General features: G+C 59.1%; 13 protein-coding genes across 14 annotated transcripts; 8 read left to right on the forward strand and 5 right to left on the reverse strand.

Moving 5' to 3' along the window:
- Nucleotides 1-104: 104 nt before the first annotated feature.
- On the reverse strand, nt 105-224 carry SCHCODRAFT_02769070 (uncharacterized protein; the record flags this gene model as incomplete). The annotated part of the gene is made up of 1 exon (XM_003028201.1): nt 105-224. The coding sequence occupies one exon, from the start codon at nt 222-224 to the stop codon at nt 105-107; it is 120 nt and encodes a 39-aa protein (XP_003028247.1).
- A 1,372-nt stretch (nt 225-1,596) lies between these two features.
- On the forward strand, nt 1,597-1,875 carry bbp2-5 (peptide mating pheromone precursor Bbp2-5; the record flags this gene model as incomplete). Its single annotated transcript, XM_003027918.3, has 1 exon — nt 1,597-1,875. One exon carries the CDS (start codon nt 1,597-1,599, stop codon nt 1,873-1,875), a length of 279 nt encoding a protein of 92 aa, XP_003027964.2.
- Nucleotides 1,876-3,568: 1,693 nt separating this feature from the next.
- bbp2-8 (lipopeptide mating pheromone precursor Bbp2-8) lies at nt 3,569-3,850 on the reverse strand (the record flags this gene model as incomplete). The annotated part of the gene is made up of 1 exon (XM_003028202.1): nt 3,569-3,850. The coding sequence occupies one exon, from the start codon at nt 3,848-3,850 to the stop codon at nt 3,569-3,571; it is 282 nt and encodes a 93-aa protein (XP_003028248.1).
- Nucleotides 3,851-4,999: 1,149 nt separating this feature from the next.
- On the forward strand, nt 5,000-5,257 carry bbp2-6 (lipopeptide mating pheromone precursor Bbp2-6; the record flags this gene model as incomplete). The annotated part of the gene is made up of 1 exon (XM_003027919.1): nt 5,000-5,257. The coding sequence occupies one exon, from the start codon at nt 5,000-5,002 to the stop codon at nt 5,255-5,257; it is 258 nt and encodes an 85-aa protein (XP_003027965.1).
- Nucleotides 5,258-5,761: 504 nt separating this feature from the next.
- Nucleotides 5,762-5,971, forward strand: SCHCODRAFT_01160054 (uncharacterized protein; the record flags this gene model as incomplete). Its single annotated transcript, XM_003027920.2, has 2 exons — nt 5,762-5,853; nt 5,903-5,971. Coding segments are annotated over 2 exons (161 nt in total), but the record flags the coding sequence as incomplete, so codon positions are not given.
- A 1,116-nt stretch (nt 5,972-7,087) lies between these two features.
- On the forward strand, nt 7,088-8,115 carry SCHCODRAFT_01238661 (uncharacterized protein; the record flags this gene model as incomplete). Its single annotated transcript, XM_050341298.1, has 1 exon — nt 7,088-8,115. Exon 1 carries the CDS (start codon nt 7,440-7,442, stop codon nt 8,112-8,114), a length of 675 nt encoding a protein of 224 aa, XP_050198094.1. The 5' UTR covers nt 7,088-7,439.
- Nucleotides 8,116-10,732: 2,617 nt separating this feature from the next.
- SCHCODRAFT_02588730 (uncharacterized protein) lies at nt 10,733-11,627 on the forward strand (the record flags this gene model as incomplete). Its single annotated transcript, XM_003027921.3, has 1 exon — nt 10,733-11,627. The coding sequence occupies exon 1, from the start codon at nt 10,923-10,925 to the stop codon at nt 11,625-11,627; it is 705 nt and encodes a 234-aa protein (XP_003027967.1). The 5' UTR covers nt 10,733-10,922.
- A 447-nt stretch (nt 11,628-12,074) lies between these two features.
- Nucleotides 12,075-12,242, reverse strand: SCHCODRAFT_0270009 (uncharacterized protein; the record flags this gene model as incomplete). The annotated part of the gene is made up of 1 exon (XM_003028203.2): nt 12,075-12,242. The coding sequence occupies one exon, from the start codon at nt 12,240-12,242 to the stop codon at nt 12,075-12,077; it is 168 nt and encodes a 55-aa protein (XP_003028249.1).
- Nucleotides 12,243-12,972: 730 nt separating this feature from the next.
- Nucleotides 12,973-13,164, reverse strand: bap3-3 (lipopeptide mating pheromone precursor Bap3(3); the record flags this gene model as incomplete). The annotated part of the gene is made up of 1 exon (XM_003028204.1): nt 12,973-13,164. The coding sequence occupies one exon, from the start codon at nt 13,162-13,164 to the stop codon at nt 12,973-12,975; it is 192 nt and encodes a 63-aa protein (XP_003028250.1).
- A 1,021-nt stretch (nt 13,165-14,185) lies between these two features.
- Nucleotides 14,186-14,531, forward strand: SCHCODRAFT_0270001 (uncharacterized protein; the record flags this gene model as incomplete). 2 transcript variants are annotated; one of them, XM_003027922.2, is made up of 1 exon in its annotated part: nt 14,186-14,531. In XM_003027922.2, a coding segment is annotated over one exon (346 nt), but the record flags the coding sequence as incomplete, so codon positions are not given. The 2 variants fall into 2 exon arrangements, with proteins under 2 accessions (XP_003027968.2, XP_050198095.1); XM_050346937.1 differs by having other exon boundaries at nt 14,274-14,531.
- Nucleotides 14,532-16,885: 2,354 nt separating this feature from the next.
- bap3-1 (lipopeptide mating pheromone precursor bap3-1) lies at nt 16,886-17,062 on the reverse strand (the record flags this gene model as incomplete). Its single annotated transcript, XM_003028205.1, has 1 exon — nt 16,886-17,062. The coding sequence occupies one exon, from the start codon at nt 17,060-17,062 to the stop codon at nt 16,886-16,888; it is 177 nt and encodes a 58-aa protein (XP_003028251.1).
- A 761-nt stretch (nt 17,063-17,823) lies between these two features.
- bar3 (pheromone B alpha 3 receptor) lies at nt 17,824-19,906 on the forward strand (the record flags this gene model as incomplete). Its single annotated transcript, XM_003027924.2, has 5 exons — nt 17,824-18,034; nt 18,090-18,202; nt 18,253-18,319; nt 18,368-18,505; nt 18,555-19,906. The coding sequence occupies 5 exons, from the start codon at nt 17,824-17,826 to the stop codon at nt 19,904-19,906; spliced, it is 1,881 nt and encodes a 626-aa protein (XP_003027970.1).
- Nucleotides 19,760-20,603, forward strand: SCHCODRAFT_02638232 (uncharacterized protein). Its single transcript, XM_050346013.1, has one exon. It carries the CDS (start codon nt 19,953-19,955, stop codon nt 20,346-20,348), a length of 396 nt encoding a protein of 131 aa, XP_050198096.1. The 5' UTR covers nt 19,760-19,952; the 3' UTR covers nt 20,349-20,603.
- The last annotated feature ends 1 nt before the right edge of the window (nt 20,604 follows it).

Raw genomic sequence — 20,604 nt, forward strand, 5'->3', positions numbered from 1 at the left:
ACACAAGCCGGACGATGGGATGGGCGATCGGTCTGCGGGGGGAGTCAGAAGATAAGCAGGAGGCGAGGTAGGCTGCATACCTCAGCAGCAATGGGACGAAGGGGCTAGCAGATGATGCAGTAGCTCTGGTAGTCGGTTATCTGGTCCTCGAAGTCGCGCGGGACCTCGTCCGCGACGGCAGCGGCGGCGACCGCGGCAAGGTCAACGTAGGTGAAAGTGTCCATAGCCTCAAGGACTTGTTAGCTGCCTTCCCAGCGGTACGCTCCACGGACTCTCACTGATGAGTGAGCGACTGACTGACGAGCGAGCGGCGAAGTTCGATCGGCGCGACGAAGTTCGATAGGTGCGACGAATGCGAGGTGCAATGGGTGCGAGAAGGATGTGATCTCGAGCGGAACCTGCTCAAGTCCCACGCTCGGACTTTCCGGGTAAACAGCGCAGCTGACGGAACGGAATGGCTGTCCCCCAGTTACTCGAGGTGTTAAGTGACGCGCGGAAAATCCAGCCGAGGCGGGTGGATGGCTAAGAGGAGACAGATGGTTGGCTGCCAGTGGGAGAGGGTGCAAAGTTATTCTTGGGCGCGGGAGTTATCTAATCGGCCGCTGATGCCCGCGTTCCTTATCGCGGGGATCTGCCGAGACGAGCCGGCGGTTCGTTCTGATTTTCACAAAGTCCGCTGCGGTTCGAAGTTCATTTGCAGGCGCATTTCACCTCAAAGCACCGAAGGCTATACCACTTTGGGCCCTTCCTTTGTCCCTCGGTGCCTGTGACCAACGGGCGATGACTGGGTTTATGGCCGCTGGCTGAGGACGCCAGACGCTGCCCCCACCGCCCAAGTCGGACACCAGACGCGTCGAACCAGATGGCCCCTCGACCAAGCCCAACAAGGCAAGCGAACGGAGCGACGGACGCGGACCAACCGGCGCCCACATGCACCAACTCGAGCCGCCCGCTGCTACCCTGAGAGCCCCCCGCATCCTCGCATCGCATCGGACTTTGGTACTATTTGTTGCGGAGCTCCGTCTGTCCTCGTGAGCCAAACTTCATCGCCGAAAGCAGCGAAGACACGGATTTTCTGGCCTGGGTGACCGAACTCGGAAAGCCCGCTGCAAGTGCGTCGAAACATCCGCCTGCGCGTTTCCGTTCTTCCGTGGTGTCTGGCTGCGTGTGGTCGGCTTTCTCGTCAGCTGCTGACTCTGGTCCCCGGTTTCTATGAGCAGCTGACTGACGACCTTTCGCCTCGCCCGCGCATCCAATAGTTATTTTTCCACTCGCTGACCTGAACGTGCGCTTCTCATTCGCTCACCAAGTTGCGTTTCCCGGGCCTCATCCGTACGTGGGTAAATTTATTCTTCCACTTGCCTTACTTGGAGTCCCGCTTGCCCCTTCTTCTTCCTGACCGCCATCTTGCGCAGAGCTACCTCGTCACTCAGCTTGCCGGTTCTCATCCGACTTCCTGTCGCATACTTGCTCCTGTTCGCTGCCTCGCCACACAACTATCCGTCCCTTCCTGCTTTCCCAAGCGCAAGTAGGTCCTTCCAGTTGTCCGCCTCACTGATCGCTCACCATCTACTCTTTTAGTCCTCCGAGCACCCGATGGACCGCCCTCACACCAAGATGGCTGCCTTCAGCGCCAGAACATCCTCTCCGGCGCCTGTCGCCTCCACCATCGCCTTTCCCTCGACCCGCACCAAAGACACCGCCCCCTCCACCAGCGGGTCATCCACGCCCACCCGCCCGGCCTCCGCCACGCCTCGCGCCCCCGACGCCGACCTCCTCCGCCTCCTTGCCGATGCCCGGTCGGCCATCGCGCGCCCCCCTCAGGACGCGGACGAGCCGGACGGGTATTTTGCGGGGTATTGCGTGGTGATGTAGGGGACTATGGTGCGTGGTGGTGTAGGGGACTAGGGCTCTGCTATGTGAAGGCACGTTCCTCTGTCGTTTCCGAGCCGCAATCGGATACGCTGACCTAGGCTTGCAGACGATGGGCCCATCGCCGGTTCATCGCCACTCCTCTCCTCAGGCTTTCGCACTCATCCTCAGGCTTTCGCGTCCATCTTTCCCCTCAACAAATCAAAGCGTACCTCTATATCTATCCATCGTCGTCGTCGGTCCCCGGCCCCGTCTCTCACCTATTCATCTATACCCTGCTTTCTATCTATCCGTCTTGCCCGGGGTTTCGTGTATCTATGCATCTTGGGTTTTCTTGCCGTACACATCTTGGGTTTTCGTGCCGTATATATCTATCCCCCTTCTTCAATTGCGCTACCTCCTTCATGTTCTTGCCTCTAGGTACTACCCCATCCTCTATGTACTACCCCATCCTCTACGCACCTCATCGCCTTAGGAGCGCCCACTCACGGCTGCATTTAGGAGCGCCCACTCACGGCTGCACCACCCAGTTTATCTGCGTATCTATCTCGCCAACATTCGCGGAGCGCCTTACCATGGCTGCACACGGAGCGCCTTACCACGGCTGCACACGAAGCGCCTCACCACGGCTGCACACAGCGCGCCTTATCATGGCTGCACACGGATGCGCATCGTTATGCATCTCCTTTCCATGCTCTCTGCTATGCTTTCCTAATTCGACGTATGCTGGATCTTTTCTATGTATCAATACGCTCTTGCTCGAATATACTCGCGATTGTTTTTGTGGCAATATACACACGGTTGGTTTTGTGGCAATATGCACACGGTTGGTTTTGCGGCAAATACACACGGTCGGTTTTGCGGTAAATGTTGGTCGTCAGAAGTATTCCTTGGGAGGTGTGTAACGCCGAGCCATACGCCGAGAACAACAAGCAGAGGGAAAATGCATACGAGGTGCTGTTGGCGTCCGAGGTCTCAGAATCAGACGTTCAATGGGCTTGAGGGTCACGTTCCGGGGCCAGCATCCAGCGCATCTTGAACTCGAGTGCACGCAGTCAGACTCGGTGTGGATTTCCCTTAAAGATCGCCATAGATACGCGCTGGCAGCTGGGTACAAGTACAACATACAACACGGCCACCGAATATTTACAGAAGACGAATATGGAGGAAACTGCGGTCGGTGAGGAAGGGCCCGGGTCGGTAGGTCGTTCACCAGGAACGAATGGGACAGGGACAGAAAGTAAATCGTAGGAAAGTGGATCGTAAGAAACGAAAAAAGCAGATCGTAAGAAACGAAAAATGCAGATCGTACGAAACGAAGAGCGTAAGAAACGAAGAGGCAAGGTCGGCCGCGCTGACGCGGAAGACTGTGTATGGGTCCGACGCGTCGGGGAAGCTGGAAAGGTATCGCAGAAGCGGCGTCAAAATCGTGCGGTGTCCAGCCGCGCGTTGCACGGCGACGACGCGCATCGAACCGCGACGGACGCGCATCGCACGGTGATGGACAAGTAGGCAGCGAAGGCATGCGAGCGACGAAGCGCTCGAGCATGAGGGTATCATATGGGGAGGAACTCGAAGGGGTCCTGGTAGATCGTCAGCTCAGGCCACACAGACGATAATCGACCCAGCGTACCTCGCAGTCCTGCGACTACGCGCTCACATCTCATCCTCCAACCGCGGACACGGTGCTGCGACCTCACGCAACCACACAGTACCCCCCGCCGAACCCGCACGGGCTGTCCGCGTTGACGACGAGGTGCGGGTCGGTCGCTGCTTTCGCGGAGGACAGCAGGTTCGGCGAGGGAGACGAGGGCGAAGGGGAGGCAAATGGTGTTGATCGCGAGGAGGATGCGGACGATTGGGAGGAAAAGCAGTCGCCCGAGAGCGATAGCGCCGCGTCGAGGAAGGATACGGGCATGTCGTCCTCGAAGGTAGGCATGGTGCCGTCCAGGAGGGAGAGGGTGGTGAAGGAGTCCATTGGCGTGGGCTTGGGTAGACGTATGGAGCTTGGTTGAAGCTTGGACTGGGTTCAGGAGATTCTGAAGGTAGTGTCAGAGGCAAGAGCTGAAAAGCAGAGGGTAGATAGCGCGCCTGAAGCTGATTTGGAAGCGCGTTCGTCGACGGTAAGCTCTGTGCTGCAGCGGTACTTCTGGCGTGCAAAAGGTAGGTCCTCACACTCGTACAGACAGCCTCTTATACGAAAACTTCGAACCATTGTTCGCCGGATCAGGTCAGATGAGAGCACTTGACGCAGTGTGAGGGGGACATGCGTTGTTCGCCGTCCGGGCACGAGGTAGCATTGTTCGCTCGATACGGTAAGATACGTGTTCCTGGCTTCAGAGGCATTCGGGGGATGCAGGAGTGCAATGCATGGACTGAACAGGTTCTGCGAATGCTCAGAGAGCGATGACGGTGTCTGCCATGCTCGTCTTCGCCTCGATGTGACACGTGCTGGATGACCGGTCCGACTGCCGTTCTGTGGCGACTGTGAGTCACGACAGCACGTTCGACCCCGATGCCATCCGAGTCCACGTCGACCGAAGGCGCTACGCAGGTCGATGGCCAGCATATCTCCGACATGTGCTGTCCTCTGAGACAGCGCAGGCTTGACAATGCGGCGTCTGACACAGTTTTCAATCGGAGTCCGCCTTGCATTCTTCTTCAATGATTGGGCCAACTTGCCCAATATTAGGGGGTTTATTCTGCTCTGAGCTGAGGCCGAACGCAACGGAGACGGCGCCCCGTTACCCGCGCGCAGAAACCAGGCGACCCGGACGGATGGGGGTAGCTGATTGCAGATCACTCTCACGGGTCGCTGGTTGGACGACTGAAGTTGGAAGGGGGCCCACCCTCTTTTTTTTCTGCTTACCTCGCGTCAGTTTCCCTCACCTTGCGTCGCCTCTGCCCACCTTGCGCCTCCTCTACCCACCTTGCGTCGCAACCCTCATCAGCCATCAGACGAGTTTTCTGCAACCTCGACTTGTCAGCCAGCCGCGCAACCCATCCGCACCTTCTAATCGGCCGCGCGTCCTCCCTCGCGAGCACTTCACCGTACTCATCGCCGCGTCACCCGCATCGCTGCTGCCGCCAACCAACACACCTACCGCCCACCACCAGCACACCAGCCATGTCTGCCGCCGCACCCACCACCGCCAACCAGCCCAAGCGCAACCCCGCGATCCAGGCGCTCGTCACCAGTGCCCCCTCAGATTTATCCAGCAGCAGCACCCCCTCAGACCTATCCAGCAGCAGCGACGCACCGCAAAGCCCCGCGCTCACCCCCCGCGGGGGATACTACGTGAGCCGCACGACGGGGCGGGCGGAGCTGAAGGACGCGGAGAGGGAGGGGGACGGGAACATGACCTACTTCTGCGAGGTTATGTAGGGAGGGGAGGGCGGGATGCGCCCTGCACGTCTGAGGGCGGGATGTGCCCTGCACGTCTGAGGGCGGGATGCGTCCTGCATATCTATTAGGGTCGCATCCCAGGGCTACTGCCCGCGCTGTGTCTAATTTGTGCGCACCGCTGGCGCTCTTGGCGGGCTTTCGACCATGCTGATGCGTCCTGCAGATTTGACTCCTCTCGTCCCGCAGATTCGTCTGCTCCTCTCGTCCCGCAGATTCGTCTCCTCCTCTCGTCCTGCAGATTCGTCTCTTCTACTCGCCCCGCAGATTTAACTCCTCCTCTCGTCCCGCAGATCCGTCTGCTCCCCTCGCCACTCGTTCACCTGCCGTACCAACCTCGTTCAGCTCACCAACCGCGCGCGATACCCGCCTTCACCATCCACCAGACTCGCCAATCTCACCAACCCACCACACTCGCCAATCTCACCACCCGCCTTCGCGGTCCAGAGCGCCTACTACGGCTGCATCACTAGCGCCTCCACGGCTGCCGGGCGCGAGCCACGTCTATGCTATCTTATTCTATGCTATCTCGGTCTATCTCATCGCCTGCTCATCGTATGCCGTCCTGTTTTCGTTATGTCGTCTTGTTTTCGTTATGCTGTAGTACTATTCCTCGTTATGCTGTAGTACTACTCCTCGTTGTGCTGTGGTACTATTCCTCGTTGTGCTGTGGTACTATTCTGCGTTATGCTGTAGTACTAGTATTCCTGAGTCGTTATGCTGTAGTGCTATTCCTCGTCACGCTGTAGTACTACTCCTCGTTATGCTGGAGTACGACACCCGATATATGCTGTACCATACCCTATATATGCCTGTCGTAGCCGTACTTGAGCCGCACCCGCGCTCGCCTCCTACGTGCTTCCTTGATCTTGACTTGTCTTTCCGCACCGTGTTAGACAATTGGCATAGTTGCCCTGAGCCTGGTCTACGACGAAGGTACGTGGGTGCACCCTGCCGGTGTTGCTGCTCATCACAGGGAGACGCTTGAAGGGAGAGGCTTGCCTGTCTTGAGGTACGTGCCCGCTGCCTCTTCGAGAGTGGAGCTGACGTTTTGCCTGCAGATCGCCGTCACCCCAGGTGCCGACTGTCGTGCTCCCCTGTATCCGGTCGATCGTCATGCTCCCCTCTATTCAGTCGATCATCACGCTCCCCTTCCTCCATGACCGGCCGTCTATTCCCTCTCCTGAGGAAGGGCTTCTCTCCCCTTCATTAGCGCCTCGCCAGGTCGTGGTTGCTTGTCGCCATCCATCCATCGCGACTCGCCAACCCATCCGTGAACCCCCTCGCCGATCGCCCTTCTCCCCGCTCTGTGTGTCCTCTTCCTGACGTTCCTCCATCTCCTGATCCTGTTCGCAGATGCATCTTCTGATCCTGTTCGCAGATGCATCTGCTGATCCTGTTCGCAGATGCGGCGCTTGGATATCTCGTTGTAGGAATTGTACATTGTAAGATTTATACATAGGCTAACTTCTTGACTTCTCGAACTACAAACGCGTCAGCAGCACCGCCCTCCTCTGTTCCAAGCCCCGGCTCCTCTCACCTTCCTTTCGCCCTGTTCCGATTCTCGATCCCTGTTCCGATTCTCGATCCCTGTTCCGATTCTCGATCCCTGTTTCCATTCTCAATCCCTGTCCCCATTCTCAATTCCTGTTCCCATTCTCAATCCCAGCTCCCGACGCCTCGCCGCGTCTTTGTAAATGCCCGATCCTCCCACAATCTACTCATCGCGTACCCCCATCGCGCAGTTGTAAGGGGACCAGCCGGGAGTGGCCGAGTGGAGAGGGTAGCGGAGACGAGGCTAACGTCTAGGCAGCCATGGTCCCCGGACAGCCACACCACCTAGAGGGAGGCGTGACGTCCTAGAGGGTGAAGAGCGTTACGGCGGACGAGGGAGAGGATCGACGGTGATGGCGGGTCGTGACCGACGATAGAGAGGGAGTAGGGTAGGGCGTAGCTCGGTAGAGAAAGGGAGGCGAGCGTACTGAACACCGCTACACGGTGGACCCATGCGTGAGCCATACATGGGGGTCACCCCACGAGTAGGGTGCCCGGTAGGCAGCGCTGCCAGCGCCTACACGAGGTGGAGGGTAGTGACGAAGGGGCGGCGTCACTAGGAGAGTGGGGGAGGCGTATCAGCCAGAGATGCGGCCGGTGGCGGTGATCGATGGAGGGCGACACCGACCGGAAGGAGGAAGGGGCGCGGTGCAACGCCAGGATCGAGGGGGGTAGCCTTGATCGACGAGGTGGGGAGAAGGTGCACTGGGGAGGGCGCCGAGAGATGCCCTACGCCGGAGGAAGCGCAAGGAGCAGCGTTAAGACCAGACGTACCACGGCGAGCATGAGCTCCAAGCCAGTGGGGGAGGGGATGACACGATGGGTGGCGGCATCGGTCAGGGAAGGGGGATGCGACCAGGACGAGTGGCCAGCGAGGCGAGGGGAGGTGAGCCCACAACGGACCGATGGGAGCGGAAGGCCTGACGAGGGGTGGTACTCCCGGAGGTACACTTCCCACTGCTGCCAGGGGGACGACCGACTAAGCCGCACCGGGGGACGAAGGGGAAACACACCAGAGCGAGGAGGCGAGGGGTGCCACGGCGTACAGGGAGGGCCGTTCCCCGGAGTACTAGCACCACAACCGCTGCAGAGGCGCGGGCGTAGACCAAGCCTGGGGACGCAACCCAAGCCAAGGGAGGCGGGCTCGCTAGGAGGCGGCGGAGGCAGCCGAGGGTGTGGCAGGCCCAAGGCGGCAAGGAGGGGATGGGGCAATCATCGATGGGCGACGCCCACCGTAGCCAACGACGAGCGTTTCTGGATTAGAGAACTCCCAGAGGTTAACTAAGAGCCAGGCGTAGGGGCGCGAGCTAGGCGAGCGGGGAACCAAGGTATATTAGCAGGGGGACAGTAACCAGTAAGTACCAACACACCTAGGCGAGCGGGGAACCAAGGAGATCAAACCCAAAGGATCTCCTGATGCCCACTGCCTGTATATATACTGTAGCTATAGTAATCAAGGGGATAGGAGATAACTACTACAGTCATCAGGTCACAAGGTCGGTGAGCGATGATGGTGCGATAAGGCGCCATACAGTAGTGGTGGTGGGAGACAGGTAGAGTACTGGCAATGTCCAGGAAGGGGAAGGGATAAATAAGAGAAAGGGAAAGGGGTAGGTTGCCAAAGGGAGAGGAGGAGAAGGGAAGTAGGAGATATAAGGGGAACACACCAGGAATGAGTCATAGGTGATGACTGATGGGGGGTGTCAACACATGCAAACACCATCAGTCCACAAACCAAACATGACCAAACCAATTGAGTCCACATCACGCTTGTGGGCGCTTGTGGGTGGCGTGGATATCCCCTGACAGCAGTGTCCCGAGTCCTCACCTTCCCTCTAGTCCTCACCTTCCCTCTAGTCCTCACCTTCTCTCTAGTCCTCACCTTCCCGAGACCCCACCTTCCCTTCGACGATAACCATCCTCCTGCCTTCATTTCCACAGCGCATCCACTCACCCCGACGCCCATCCCCTACCCCGTCACGCAGAAATACACCACATCCGCATCCTCCGCGCGCTCACTGTTTGCGCCTGCCTTTTGGCCTCCCCCGCTGCAGCCTCCTCCCCCACTGAAGCCTCCTCCCCCACCGCGGCCTCCTCCCTCGTTGAAGCCTCCTCCCCCACCGCAGCCTCGTCCGCTGCCGCTTGTTCCTCCTGCCAGCCCACCATCCGAGGCGCCAATGGGGCTCGACTCACCTGAGCTGCCACTCCCTCCGCCGCCGCCACGACCCTCACCCCCACTCGCGAGCATACCCTGGAGCGCGGAGGTGCCTGCTGGCGCCTGCGAGGGCGTGGGGTGCATGGGGATGGCGGTCGAGGTGGTGGGGATGGTGCCGGAGGAAGGGGGCATGATGGGCGGGGAGGGGGAGGGACGGGTAAGGGGAGATGGGTGGGAGGGAGCGGGTGAGGGGGGGGTGAGCAGGTGAGGGGGGGGTGAGCAGGTGAGGGGGGGAGGGAGCGGGGGGTGCGAGGGAGCGGGGGGGTGCGAGGGGTGGGGGTGTGAGGGGAGGAGTGTGGGAGGGGAGGAGGGAGCGGGGGTGAGGTGCAAGGGGAGGAGTGTGAGGAGGCGAGGCGGAGGGGGGAGGGAAAAGAGAGGAGACGACGGAGGACGATGGTTGGGGTGAAGGTAGTGCGGTTAGCAGAAGCGGTGGAGGAGGGCGGAGGAGAGAGGCAGGCGAGGGGGAATTGGCGAGGGGATGCGAGGGGAGAGGGAAGCGAGAGGGAAGATTGGCGAGGGGGGCGAAGGGAGGAAGTGGAATCACGCTGACGACGGGCACAGAGCAGCCGACGGCGGGCACAGCGACAGAGAGCAGCCGACGACGGTGGAAAGTTGAAACGACGACGGACGATAGCGACGAGCACAACGGCGGGAGGGGATGGACGACGATGGGCAACACAAGTGACGATGGGCGACACTAGCGACGATGGGCGATTCTAGCAACGATGGGCGATACTAACGATGATGAGCGACACTAGCGACGATGAGCGACACTAGCAACGCAAACGAAGTCGGGGTGGGAGGAAACAAGGCCCACCAACCGCCTGCCTTCAAGTTATATCCCCGCTGCCACCTGTACGCGCGTAGTATGCGTGCGCCCCGCTGCCACCCGTGCACCCGCACCCCGCTGCCACCCGTACACGCGTAGTATGCGTGCACATCCCACGGCCGGCGTACGCGTGTCGCCGACAATCACGCCACCCATTGTTCACCTAACCCTCGACGTCCGCTCGATCAAATCGGCATTGTCCATCGTACGCGCGTCCGAGTCCTATAGGACTGATGTTACGCACATCCCCCACGACTAATGGTATGCGTGTTCCCCACCCTCCCACCATCCAGCTAAGCCTCCTCTCCACCGACGGAAAGCCTTCTGTCCACCGACCAACCGCCCATTGTCCGCCACATCGAGCGCGCGGCGCGACCCTAGGTGAGCGCACGCCCAACCCTAGGCGAGCACACGCACAGCCCTAGGAGAGCACACGCCCGACGTGCTTCGCGCGCCATCACTTACCAGATATGGCAGGTCTTGTTATCCCGAAACGCGTCGAGGCGCTCGCTTAGATATTGCGTTGCGGTGGAGACTTGTATACCCCGCGCAAGACAATGCTCTCAGAACCCTGAGGCCGATAATGCGCAGGACCATGGGGCCGACATCGCGCAGGCCCGAGCACAACATGCAGGCCCAAGCATAATATGCAGAACGTAGCAGACAATGCCTGTCAATAAGGAGACAATGCCCGCAATGAAGAGACAATGCGCGTCACTGAAAAGACCCTGACGGTCCTCGCACCGTTTACGTACCCTCGCAGGAGGGTATATAGAGCGAGGGGGGCGCCACCCGCCACTCTTAGCTTTCACTCTCATGTCGTGCCCCACCGCCTCGTCGACGTTGATCCCCTCCCCTTCCCATTTCGCCCGTCGGCGCGACCGGCCTCGTTGTCGTGAACATCGTCAAGGCCGGCCTCGACGTCACCCTCATCGCCTTGCGTCAGCAATGCCTCCGTCTCCTCATTGTTGTCGACCACACACTGTAACTCGACCGCTACCCAATTATCCCGGCTTCGGCGAAGTCGGTATCGGCCACTTGGCCTAGACATGCTCGACCTTACCCGCCCACCACCAACGCAGGCCAAGTCATTACCCCAAAGTCTCCTCCACAACTTCATCTCCCGCGCCACCCTCAACGCACCTTCAATGCCTGCCCTTCGCTTGCCCTCGCTCGCACTCACCCTCGCCTCCATCGCGTTCTCCCGAGTCATCGCGCGCGTCTCGAACACGAAGCCGGCGGGGGCGAAGAGGGTTGATCCCGCTCAGCCGGGACGATTGCTTCCGGATCCGTTGGTGGCTGAACTGGCCAACCGTCAGCCACGTCATCTCAACAGGTCGGAGAGAGCGACGCTCGCAGGCAGGGGAGACGGTCATCGCCAGGGCAGAGCTCGCGGCGTTCCGACCCCTCACCTGGCCAGCTGCGATCTGGCCACCCGATCGAGCCAGCTCGAAGGCCAGAGAAGCCAACCACCTGAGCCAAAACACGATCGGCAAGGATCAGCTTCCATCGCGGAGAATTCAAAAACTCCCGCGACCGCGGGTTCAAAAAGGTTCCACGGCACGGAACTCAAAGCCTTCCATATCAGGAAAGTCAATAGCTTCCGTCGGAGTTCGACGCGGTCACGTTGGAAACACGTTGGGAAGGCGACGCGTCGACGCTCTCTTACAGCGGGGACCAAGGGGCTAGCGAGCGCCAGGCTAAACGGGCCAACTTCAATGGACAACGTCGAGCGAAGGGCTCTTGCGATGTAGCAACGACCACATCCGGTACTACTAAGCTGCGCTTCTGAAGGTCGCGCAGCCACACTTCTAACGGTCGCGCGGCTAATGCTTCAAGACCGAGCACAGCCTGCGGACAAAACAAGCGAGAAATGCATACCGGAATGAAGATGAGGCCGAGTCGACGTCGGGACCTACTGTATGCATATGACCGAGTCGAGGTTAGGACCTGTAACTGAGTCGACGTCGGGACCTATAACCGAAACGAGGGTGGAAGTCGTTCAAGTCAGACGAGGGTCGAAGCTCACGCAGCCAGACGAAGGACGAAGTTGACGCAGCCAGATGAAGGACGAAGTTAATACAGGCAGACGAAGATCGATATCGCAGCCACAACATCCGAACGAAGGTCTTATCCAACGGATGAAATACCTAACTGGAACAATCGCCGGATCACCAGAGGTTCAAACGGAGCCCGGAAGGTCATCGAGAAGCGCAGTGGTGGTCATCGAGCATACCGAAGCTCATCGAGCATACCGTAACCGAAATGCATTGCCGAAACTCAAGCCCACGCAGCCGACTGTAACTGACAATCACACCGAACGGAAAAGACCAAAGGAAGCATCCGAACGGAAAAGACCAAGGAAACATCGCATAGACCAAGGAAGCATCGCATAGACCAAGGAAACATCGCATAGACCAAAGGAAACATCGCATTCATGCCCAGGCATCTATCGTACACGGTATGGATACAGCACAAAGAAAAAGAGAGAGATCGTGAAGGTTCGTGAGCGTGTATACTGATATGCGCGGAGGGGCGGTTGATCCAGCAAGTATGCTACGCACAGCGGGGGGAGGTCAACAGATACAGGGAAGGGAACCGAGGAGACATATTGGGGACCTAGGAAACGAGAAGACCACCGCGAGGGGGATACGAGAAGACTACCACGGGGGTACGAAAAGACCATCAAAGGATATGTACGCAAGAGCATATACAGGGCGAAGGTCGAAGAGGATAAGGATATTTGCGCGCCAGGCAGCAAGAATCGAGGGAGGGTGTGATGGTTGGGTCGTGTAGTGGGCAGAGGATATGTGGGAGCCTTAAGACGCTCGGAGGCCGCGGGAGAGAGGGGTAGACATGGTGGTGGTGGTGGTGGTGGTGGTGAGGACGTTGAGGCCCTGGGTATGGCCGATGATCTTCGAAGGGAAGTCAGTCACGTCGATCAAAGGCAAGTAGGGGAGAGACGCACCATGAGCGCGCAAAGGCGCCGCGTCCGTCGGTGGTACGCGTCGGGTGCTGTCCACCGGTGGTCCGCATCGGTGCTGTCCACCGGTGGTACGCGTCGTGTGCTGTCCACTAGTCGCACGCGCCGACGCCCTCTCAGGCGACGACGCAGAAGTACGTCATGTTGCCCGAGCCGTGGCGCTCGGCGTCCGACACTACAGCGTCAGACGAGGGCCGGCTCGAGGATAGCATCGCATCCAAGGCATCGTCCTCGGGAACCGCGCAGGCATCGAGCAGCGCCTGGAGGAGCGTGTCCTCGAGCGCGGGGAGCGTGGCGAAGGAGTCCATGGGGGAGGGTGGATGGCTCGGTAGTATAGCGGCTGGGGGGTTGGGGGTGTGCGTCGGGTGCGCGGGGCGTGCGGATGGGTGGGTGCAAGCGTTGGATGCGCTGGATGGGCAGGTGCGCGGTAAGGGCGTTGTATGCGCTAGGTGTGCGGGTTGGCGGGCGCAGCAAGGACTGGTAGGCGTGTCGAGCGTTCGAGAAGTACTGACTCGCGAGCGGCGCTCGAGCGATTGGTAGGTTCTGGCGTGCAGGGGGTGATAACACTTGAAGAAAAACGAGAACTGCACGCATGGCCCTATATACACCCGCCCATTGCATTGTTCGCCACTTCGGGGTAGCCGCAGGGAGTTAAGGTGACTCGCGGCGAGTGAAGGTGTCTCGTGGCCATTGTTCGCGCAGCGATCATCGCGAGTCTCGTGGCTATTGTCCAGTAGACACGTACCATTGCGTACGACATCACCAAGCTTGTGAAGCTCCCCTACACTAGCGCAGCATGTCTTGGTTTCCCACCCAGATTGTCCGCCTCGTGCCCATTGTTCGCCGTGGGTGCGTCGGTATTCGTTTCCTAGACAGAGCCCTCATTTCGGTCTGAAGCCGTCGATGCCCCTCTTCTGAAGCCTTAGATGTGCCTCTCTTCTTGTTCCGTAGTGCCCGAAAGGTCTATCAGGTGAATTTCCTAGAGAGGACGACTTGCATTGTTTATGGTCGTGTTCACTGTTCAAGCGCATCGGTCACAGTATGTCACGATTGCGTCACGATTGCGTTACTGATAGTCACAGATAGCGGCATTATCTTACACGTGGCCCGGCCCGAAACGTTGTTCACCGAAACCGGATTGGCTGTGAACCCATTGTGAGCACCCCCAAAGCTGACCGAGTATAAGAAGTGGGCGATGACATCGTAGCGACAACTTTTACCGCTGTCGCATCCCCCTTCGACTCGCACTTCGATCTTCGAGCCCCCTCTGCGCATACCTCTTGCACCCCGCGCACTCCGCTACCGCGCGAATCTCCAGTACGTTGCGCGATGGGATTCTTCCTCCAACCTTCACTGACATTTTCACAGCCCGCTACACTCCCTGACCTGACCCAATTGACCGAAGACACCAGCACCAATGGACGTCTTCGCAGAGCTCTTCCCCACACTCGTTGTCGACACCCTGGGCGCGGGCGACGCACCGCTCGGCGGTCCTTCCCCGCTCGCGGGCCCCTCCTCATCTGGGGACTCGTCCTTCTCGATACTCGCAGGACCCGCCGTATACCCATCACCCGTGTCGTCGCACAACCGCCACGACCCCGAAGTCCTCTCCGTCCTCGTCAATGCAGAGAAGGGAGGCACCTCCATGGCCCACGCCTGGTGCGTCGTCGCATAGCGGCGGCGCGCGGGAGCCCGTGTGCTTCCATAAGCGGTGATCTGCCGCATTCCGTGGACTCAGAACTCACATCGTACGTCCTCATCCCTTACTCGATCCTGGATCTATAACTGACATACATCTCACAGCCATGGATAACATGCTCCCCTATGCCCTGCACTATGCCCTGTCTTGTCGTCGTCGCTCAGGCAGCGTACCGCGCCGTTGACGCATCAGAACCATTCTTGCACCCATCACCCACCACCGCCATCACCAAGGCGCCCCGCTGTCGTCCATCTGGCTGCAACCTGCGCCTCTGACGCACGGCACCGTCTGCCTTCGTCCTCCCCATCCGTCTGAGTGACGCATCCAACTCTCGCCTTGTCGTCCCTCCGGCTGCGCCTCTGCGCCATCGACGACGGGCCTCATCTGCTATGATTTTCTGCTTACATACTCGGTCATCCTCGTTACACCTCCCCTCGAATTTTTCCGCGCAGACCACTTCCCTCTGGTCCTAGGTTCTCGAGTTCGTGCTTTATCTGGCTGCAATCTGCGCCGTGCACAGGATGCACCGACGCCCCGTAATCCGCCTATGCTGTTGTATTTACTACCTACTCTATGTCGAATACTTTATCTGTATTTATAGGACGAATACAGACGCGCCTTGGTTGGCTGCTTGATACTCTCTGGGACTGCGCGAATACAAACGATTGAAACCTCACAACCCGACCGGCTCAAGGCTAGGGGGATCGTGCACCTTGCGTTCGCCGAACTGAGCCTCCCACTCAAATACCCTCGAGTGGCGTGGGAACCTTCGGATCCGTGCGGTCTTCCAGCCCTCCAGGAGCCCGTCTGCGCCCCAGGATCTGAGCGAAAAGCCAGTGCATACTGTCTACTATAGCATATCCTACTTTCCAGAGTTCGCCTCTCTCGCCCACATAGGTGCCACAATTCATCTTTGCGGAGGGGACGAGAATCAGTCATGCTCCTCGACGTCCGCGCGCCCTCATCGGTATGTTTACATCCTCGTGGTCAGATTTGAGGGTATAACATAGGGCCGGTTTGGTCTAGAGTATGAACAGCTGACCAGTATCGGGTAGACATGCTGAGCACTCGGAGTGATGGACATGGCAAATATCCGACGCGAGGCCATGATGGACGATGCGGGGTTGGGTAGATCGGCGTTCGACGGCCTACAGAATGCAGAAGACAAAGCAGCGCCTGGGAAGAGAATGCTCCCCGCAGTGCCTGCGATGGGAAGGGGAGATCCAGGATGCTGGCCAACGCCGCTCGAGCTACTTACAACGTGAAGAGCCGGCTCAAATAAACGGTTCTCCAGCTATGGCACGGCAACGCTGCTGCCTGCTTCGAGGCGTCGCCGAATGGGCTTGGGCACCGCAGCTCGACAAGTCATAGATTATTGAGGGGAACAATGCATCCCAACTGATCATGCCGGGCCAGTTCCGCCGCGCGATCCCTTCCCTGCGTCCGGCCCCTCCGGGCAGCTGCTTGGCAAGAATAACTTGCCTGGCCGAGTCTACGGAAAACGGAGCGCCGCTCGGAAAGTCCCTCCTTTCTCATTGGATAGCATGTTCGTGCGGACAGGGTAGGGTTGCAGCGGATCGTGCATCCCCTATCATCCCAACCTCTCACTCGCGGCTTGGATGGACAGGCAGTTCGGAGTCGTACGAGCGAGTTTAGTTCAAAAGTTCCTCTCCATTTCCATTCACTTCGCGCACCAGCGCGACCCGATAGATACAGCAGTGGTGTTTCCTACATACGACGAAGAGGCTTTCTCTACGTATGAAGACTAAGCGTTCCCTATAGATATAGATACATATGCGACGACGGCAAGCATACATAGACGACGAGGAGCATTGAGTGTGCTGAACGTCAAGGACAAACGAGCATATAAAATACATAGCATCAACGACGGCCTTCCGTGTCCAGACTGGCTCCGGGTGCGTATGGTGGTTATAATACAGCGGTGAAGCTGAAGGGAGGGGTTAGCAGGAGGAGAAGTGAGAAGAGGCGGAGGAGAAGGGGGAAAGGAACAACGAACGAGGCCAACACTCACGCAGCAAGGAGCGAGCGCAACATGGACAGTCTGAACGGGATCGGTGTCGAGGTAGGGATCGTGGGTCAAGGCGGCGGCAGGTTGACGAGACCAGGCTGGGCCGCTGACGAGCGTTATGTGACATGGCGAGGGATCGAGGAAAATTTCGAGGACAGCGGATGGAAACTGGCCTCCTGATAACGCGTCCTGCAGATGGTATATCAGCGTTCTGCTCGACCACGCAAGTAAGAAGGAAGGCTTACCGGGTATATGTACAAGGGCTGAAGGGAGGGAGAAGGGGGGGGGAGCGGGGGACCGCTCATGCGACAACGCAGAAGGCGGTCGCAGTACCGCCGGTCCCCACCCTCTCGAAGTCGGTTGGTGTGTCGAAAACCGCGTCCGCGTCAGGATGTTGTGCGACGGCGGTCAGGGGAGCGTCGACCGGCTCGTCAAGCGCCGCGCTCAGGACGTCGAGTATGCTTTGGAAAGCGTCCATGGTAGGATGAGGTAGATGGGTTGCTGGCGCTCGGCTGGTAGAGGGTGCAGCAGGTGGGCGATGTGGAGGTATCGCGATATGCGTATGCAGGCGTCGAGATAAAATCGCGCGTGCGTGAGATAACGGGTAGGTCAAGAAATCAATCTGAGGAGATTGGGCAGAGCTCTTATATAGGACGCTGGGATTCCCACGAAGATGGGGACAACGGTGGGGACGAATCGGGCGAACAACCACCCAAGTCGCGTGGCTGTTTCCGGATTCGGCTAAAATATCATTTGAGTCGAACTATGACCCAAATAATACCGAAAGTAGGGCTGAAGGCCAGCTGGATATACATTACAGGGCATTATGGCCAGAAGAAGGGGCGCGGGGACTGAAACATGCGGCAGGGATGGCGACAAAGGACAATGAACAAACAAGAGTCAACACCATCAGCCATCACCCTCGTGCGCCTTTCACTGCCATTGTCCTCTCGGCAACCATCGAACCTCATTGTGCGCACAAAGGGGAAACTCAGACATTCAAATATGCGTCCGTCCTCGATACTTCCCGTACTTCCCTCTGCCTCCTACCAACTGGGTCATCCTCCCTAGCGCGCGCCTGCCGTCGTCCATTGCCGTCGTCGCTGCCACCGTCACCGACACCCTTTACACGATCGTGTCTTCCATAAGACACCTGCACTAGGTCCACCGCCGCGCAGCGCATACGCCTTTCTTCATCGACATTGACGACGTTCCACGACTCCACCTTAACGAACGAACATGTTGGACCCCACGTATCCCCTCTTCCCTACCTTCGCCTTCCTCGGCTTCGTGCTCGCCCTCGTCCCTCTGCCCTGGCATCTCCAGGCATGGAACTCGGGCACCTGCTTCTTCATGGTGTGGACGGCCCTCGGCTGCCTCAACCAGTTCGTCAACTCCATAGTCTGGAAGGACAACGCGATCAACTCCGCGCCCATTTGGTGCGAGATTTGTGAGTGTCGCGTACTTCCTGCCTCCGAGCTCGATGCTTACTGCCACCCCAACAGCTATTCGCATCACTATGGGCCTCTCTGTCGGGCTCCCGGCCTCTTCCCTATGCATCATTCGTCGCCTGTACCACATTGCGAAGGTGCGGGCTGTATCGCATACGCGCGCCGAGGTACGCCCGTCACACCTTCCCACTCGCCTTTGTCTCATACTTCCTTCCAGAAAATGCGCGTCATCATCATAGACGCGCTCATCTGCGTCTTGTTCCCCTTGGTCTACATTGCCATGCGTGCGTCGCCTTTGTTCTCCTTCACCACGCTCTCTAAACCCGCCACAGAATACATCGTCCAAGGCCACCGCTTCAACATTCTCGAGAACGTCGGCTGCTACCCCGCCGTCTTCAACACCCCCGTCACCTACGTCGTCTCGTACATCTGGCCGGTCCTCATCGGCATGGTCTCTGCCACCTACTCCGGTGCGTCTCCTCTTGTCTCCTCAACAGCCCTCACTGACCCGTCACCCAGTCCTCGCCCTCATCGAGTTCAACCGCCACCGCCTGCAATTCAGCCAGTTCCTCCACAGCAACTCCACGCTCAGCGTCTCGCGCTACCTCCGCCTCATGGCGCTCGCCATGACCGAGATGTGCTGCACCGTCCCCCTCGGCATCTTCGTCATCGTCCTCAACTGCACGTCCACGCCCATCGAGCCCTGGGTTAGCCTGAAGGCGACACACTACTGGTATTCGCGCGTCGACCAGTACCCCGCAGTCGTCTGGCGCAGCAGCCACCTCGTCGTCGTGTGCAACGAGCTGACGCGCTGGCTCGCGCCGGTCAGCGCGATGCTGTTCTTCGCGTACTTCGGCTTCGCGCAGGAGGCGCGGAGGAACTACGCCGCTGCATGGGCCTGGGCCTGCCGTGCGCTAGGCTTGCCCGAGCGCATTGCGACGCTGCCGACGACGAAGAGCAAGGGCCCCGGCTTCGCGGAGAAGTTCGCGGCGAAGGCGAAGGGGCTCTCGAGCTTCAACGTCAAGGACTTCACCTCCGAGTTCTCCTCCAAGGCGCACGACTTCACCTCCAAGGCGAAGCAGTACACACTCCCTCGCCCCATGCCGCAGACGCCGTCTTCGTCTGGCTTCTCGTCGTCGGAGTCGACGCGCTTCGGCTCGTCTGTGGACGGGAAAGAGCTCCCTTCGCCTACCACCAAGGAGTTCTCGTCCCCGATCCCGATCCATCTCTCCGGCATGCAGACGCTGGTGTCGTTCGACTCGAACAAGGATCTCCCGTCGCCGCCCGCGTACGACGTCGAGGCGCAGTACGGGCCGTACAACATCGACAACCGCGTGTCGTATCACATCGCGGACGCGGGTGTCCGCGCCTCGTACCCTATGGGCGTCGCGTACTCCAGTGATTCCGAGCACCGGCGCATCAACCCTCACGCCACCTTCACGAGCGCAAACAACGACACGGATGAGCCGACCTCCCCCGCCCTCCCGGACACGCCGAGCTCGTGCTCGTCGTCGGCGACGTTCTCGACGCTGCAGTCGCGCGACTTCATCGTGCTGCCGAGTACCACCGATGTCACTAGGGACACAGGGTCGCTGCCTATCCGTCGCTCGCCTGCGGGCCCGCCCCGGCTGCCGAGCCTGTCGCAGCTTTTTGGCATCTCGTCGATGAGGGCGGAGGGGAGGGATGTGGAGGCGCAGGTGCAGGATGTGGCGACTGGTACGGCTGCGCCTACTACCACCGCGCCTGCACCGGCATCTACGACTATCGCACCGGCGACAACCACCGCCACTGCACCGACGACGACCGCAAATATCCAGCGCGGTGAGCCCGACGTGCCCACTTCTCCACGGACGCACCGCGCGTCGGTGTAAAGGGTAGACGCCGATCTATGCTTTCCGTTCTATGCTCTCATCGCCTATGCGGTCCTTCTCTCGATATGCTACATCATCTCCTCTCCGACCTCACCCCTCCGCCTCCTCGTCGACGATCCATGGTCACCGTGGTGATGGTGTGAAGGTAGCAGTCGGTTGGATCGCCGCCAACAGCTTGAGGGCCTACACCAACAAAACAAACCACCGCTGCCACCCCTACCCGCGCTCGATGCTGCGCTTGACGCTCAGGCTGGACGCCCCGCTCGAGCTGAGCTCGATGCTGCGCTCGGGCTTGACGCTACTTATGTGTCTCTGTTCTTGTTTGATAGTCTTTTACAGAACTTACACACTCCGTGTTCACGTCTCTTTACACGGCCGCGCCACATCCTTCGTTGTTCTGCATCCTAATTACACTCTTATGCGTTCACTTACACTCTTATGAGCTCACTGACTTCCACGAACTCACCTACACTCATGCGCCCACTTACACTCCCGAGCTGACTTACACTCCCGAGCTCGCGCTCGAAGCTCAGCCATAACCTCTCATCTACTTACACATCTCGCCTCGGACTCGCTCACGTATATATCCGCACGACTGCCTAGATACCTCTCCTCTCTGTTCTCGGGGTCTTGAAGACGCTGTACTTGTAGCTGTGTATTTCTCGTCTGCAATGAATGATGATGAACATGATGGGCGT

Source organism: Schizophyllum commune, assembly GCF_000143185.2.
Source record: "Schizophyllum commune H4-8 unplaced genomic scaffold SCHCOscaffold_11, whole genome shotgun sequence".
NCBI classification, from domain to species: domain Eukaryota; kingdom Fungi; phylum Basidiomycota; class Agaricomycetes; order Agaricales; family Schizophyllaceae; genus Schizophyllum; species Schizophyllum commune.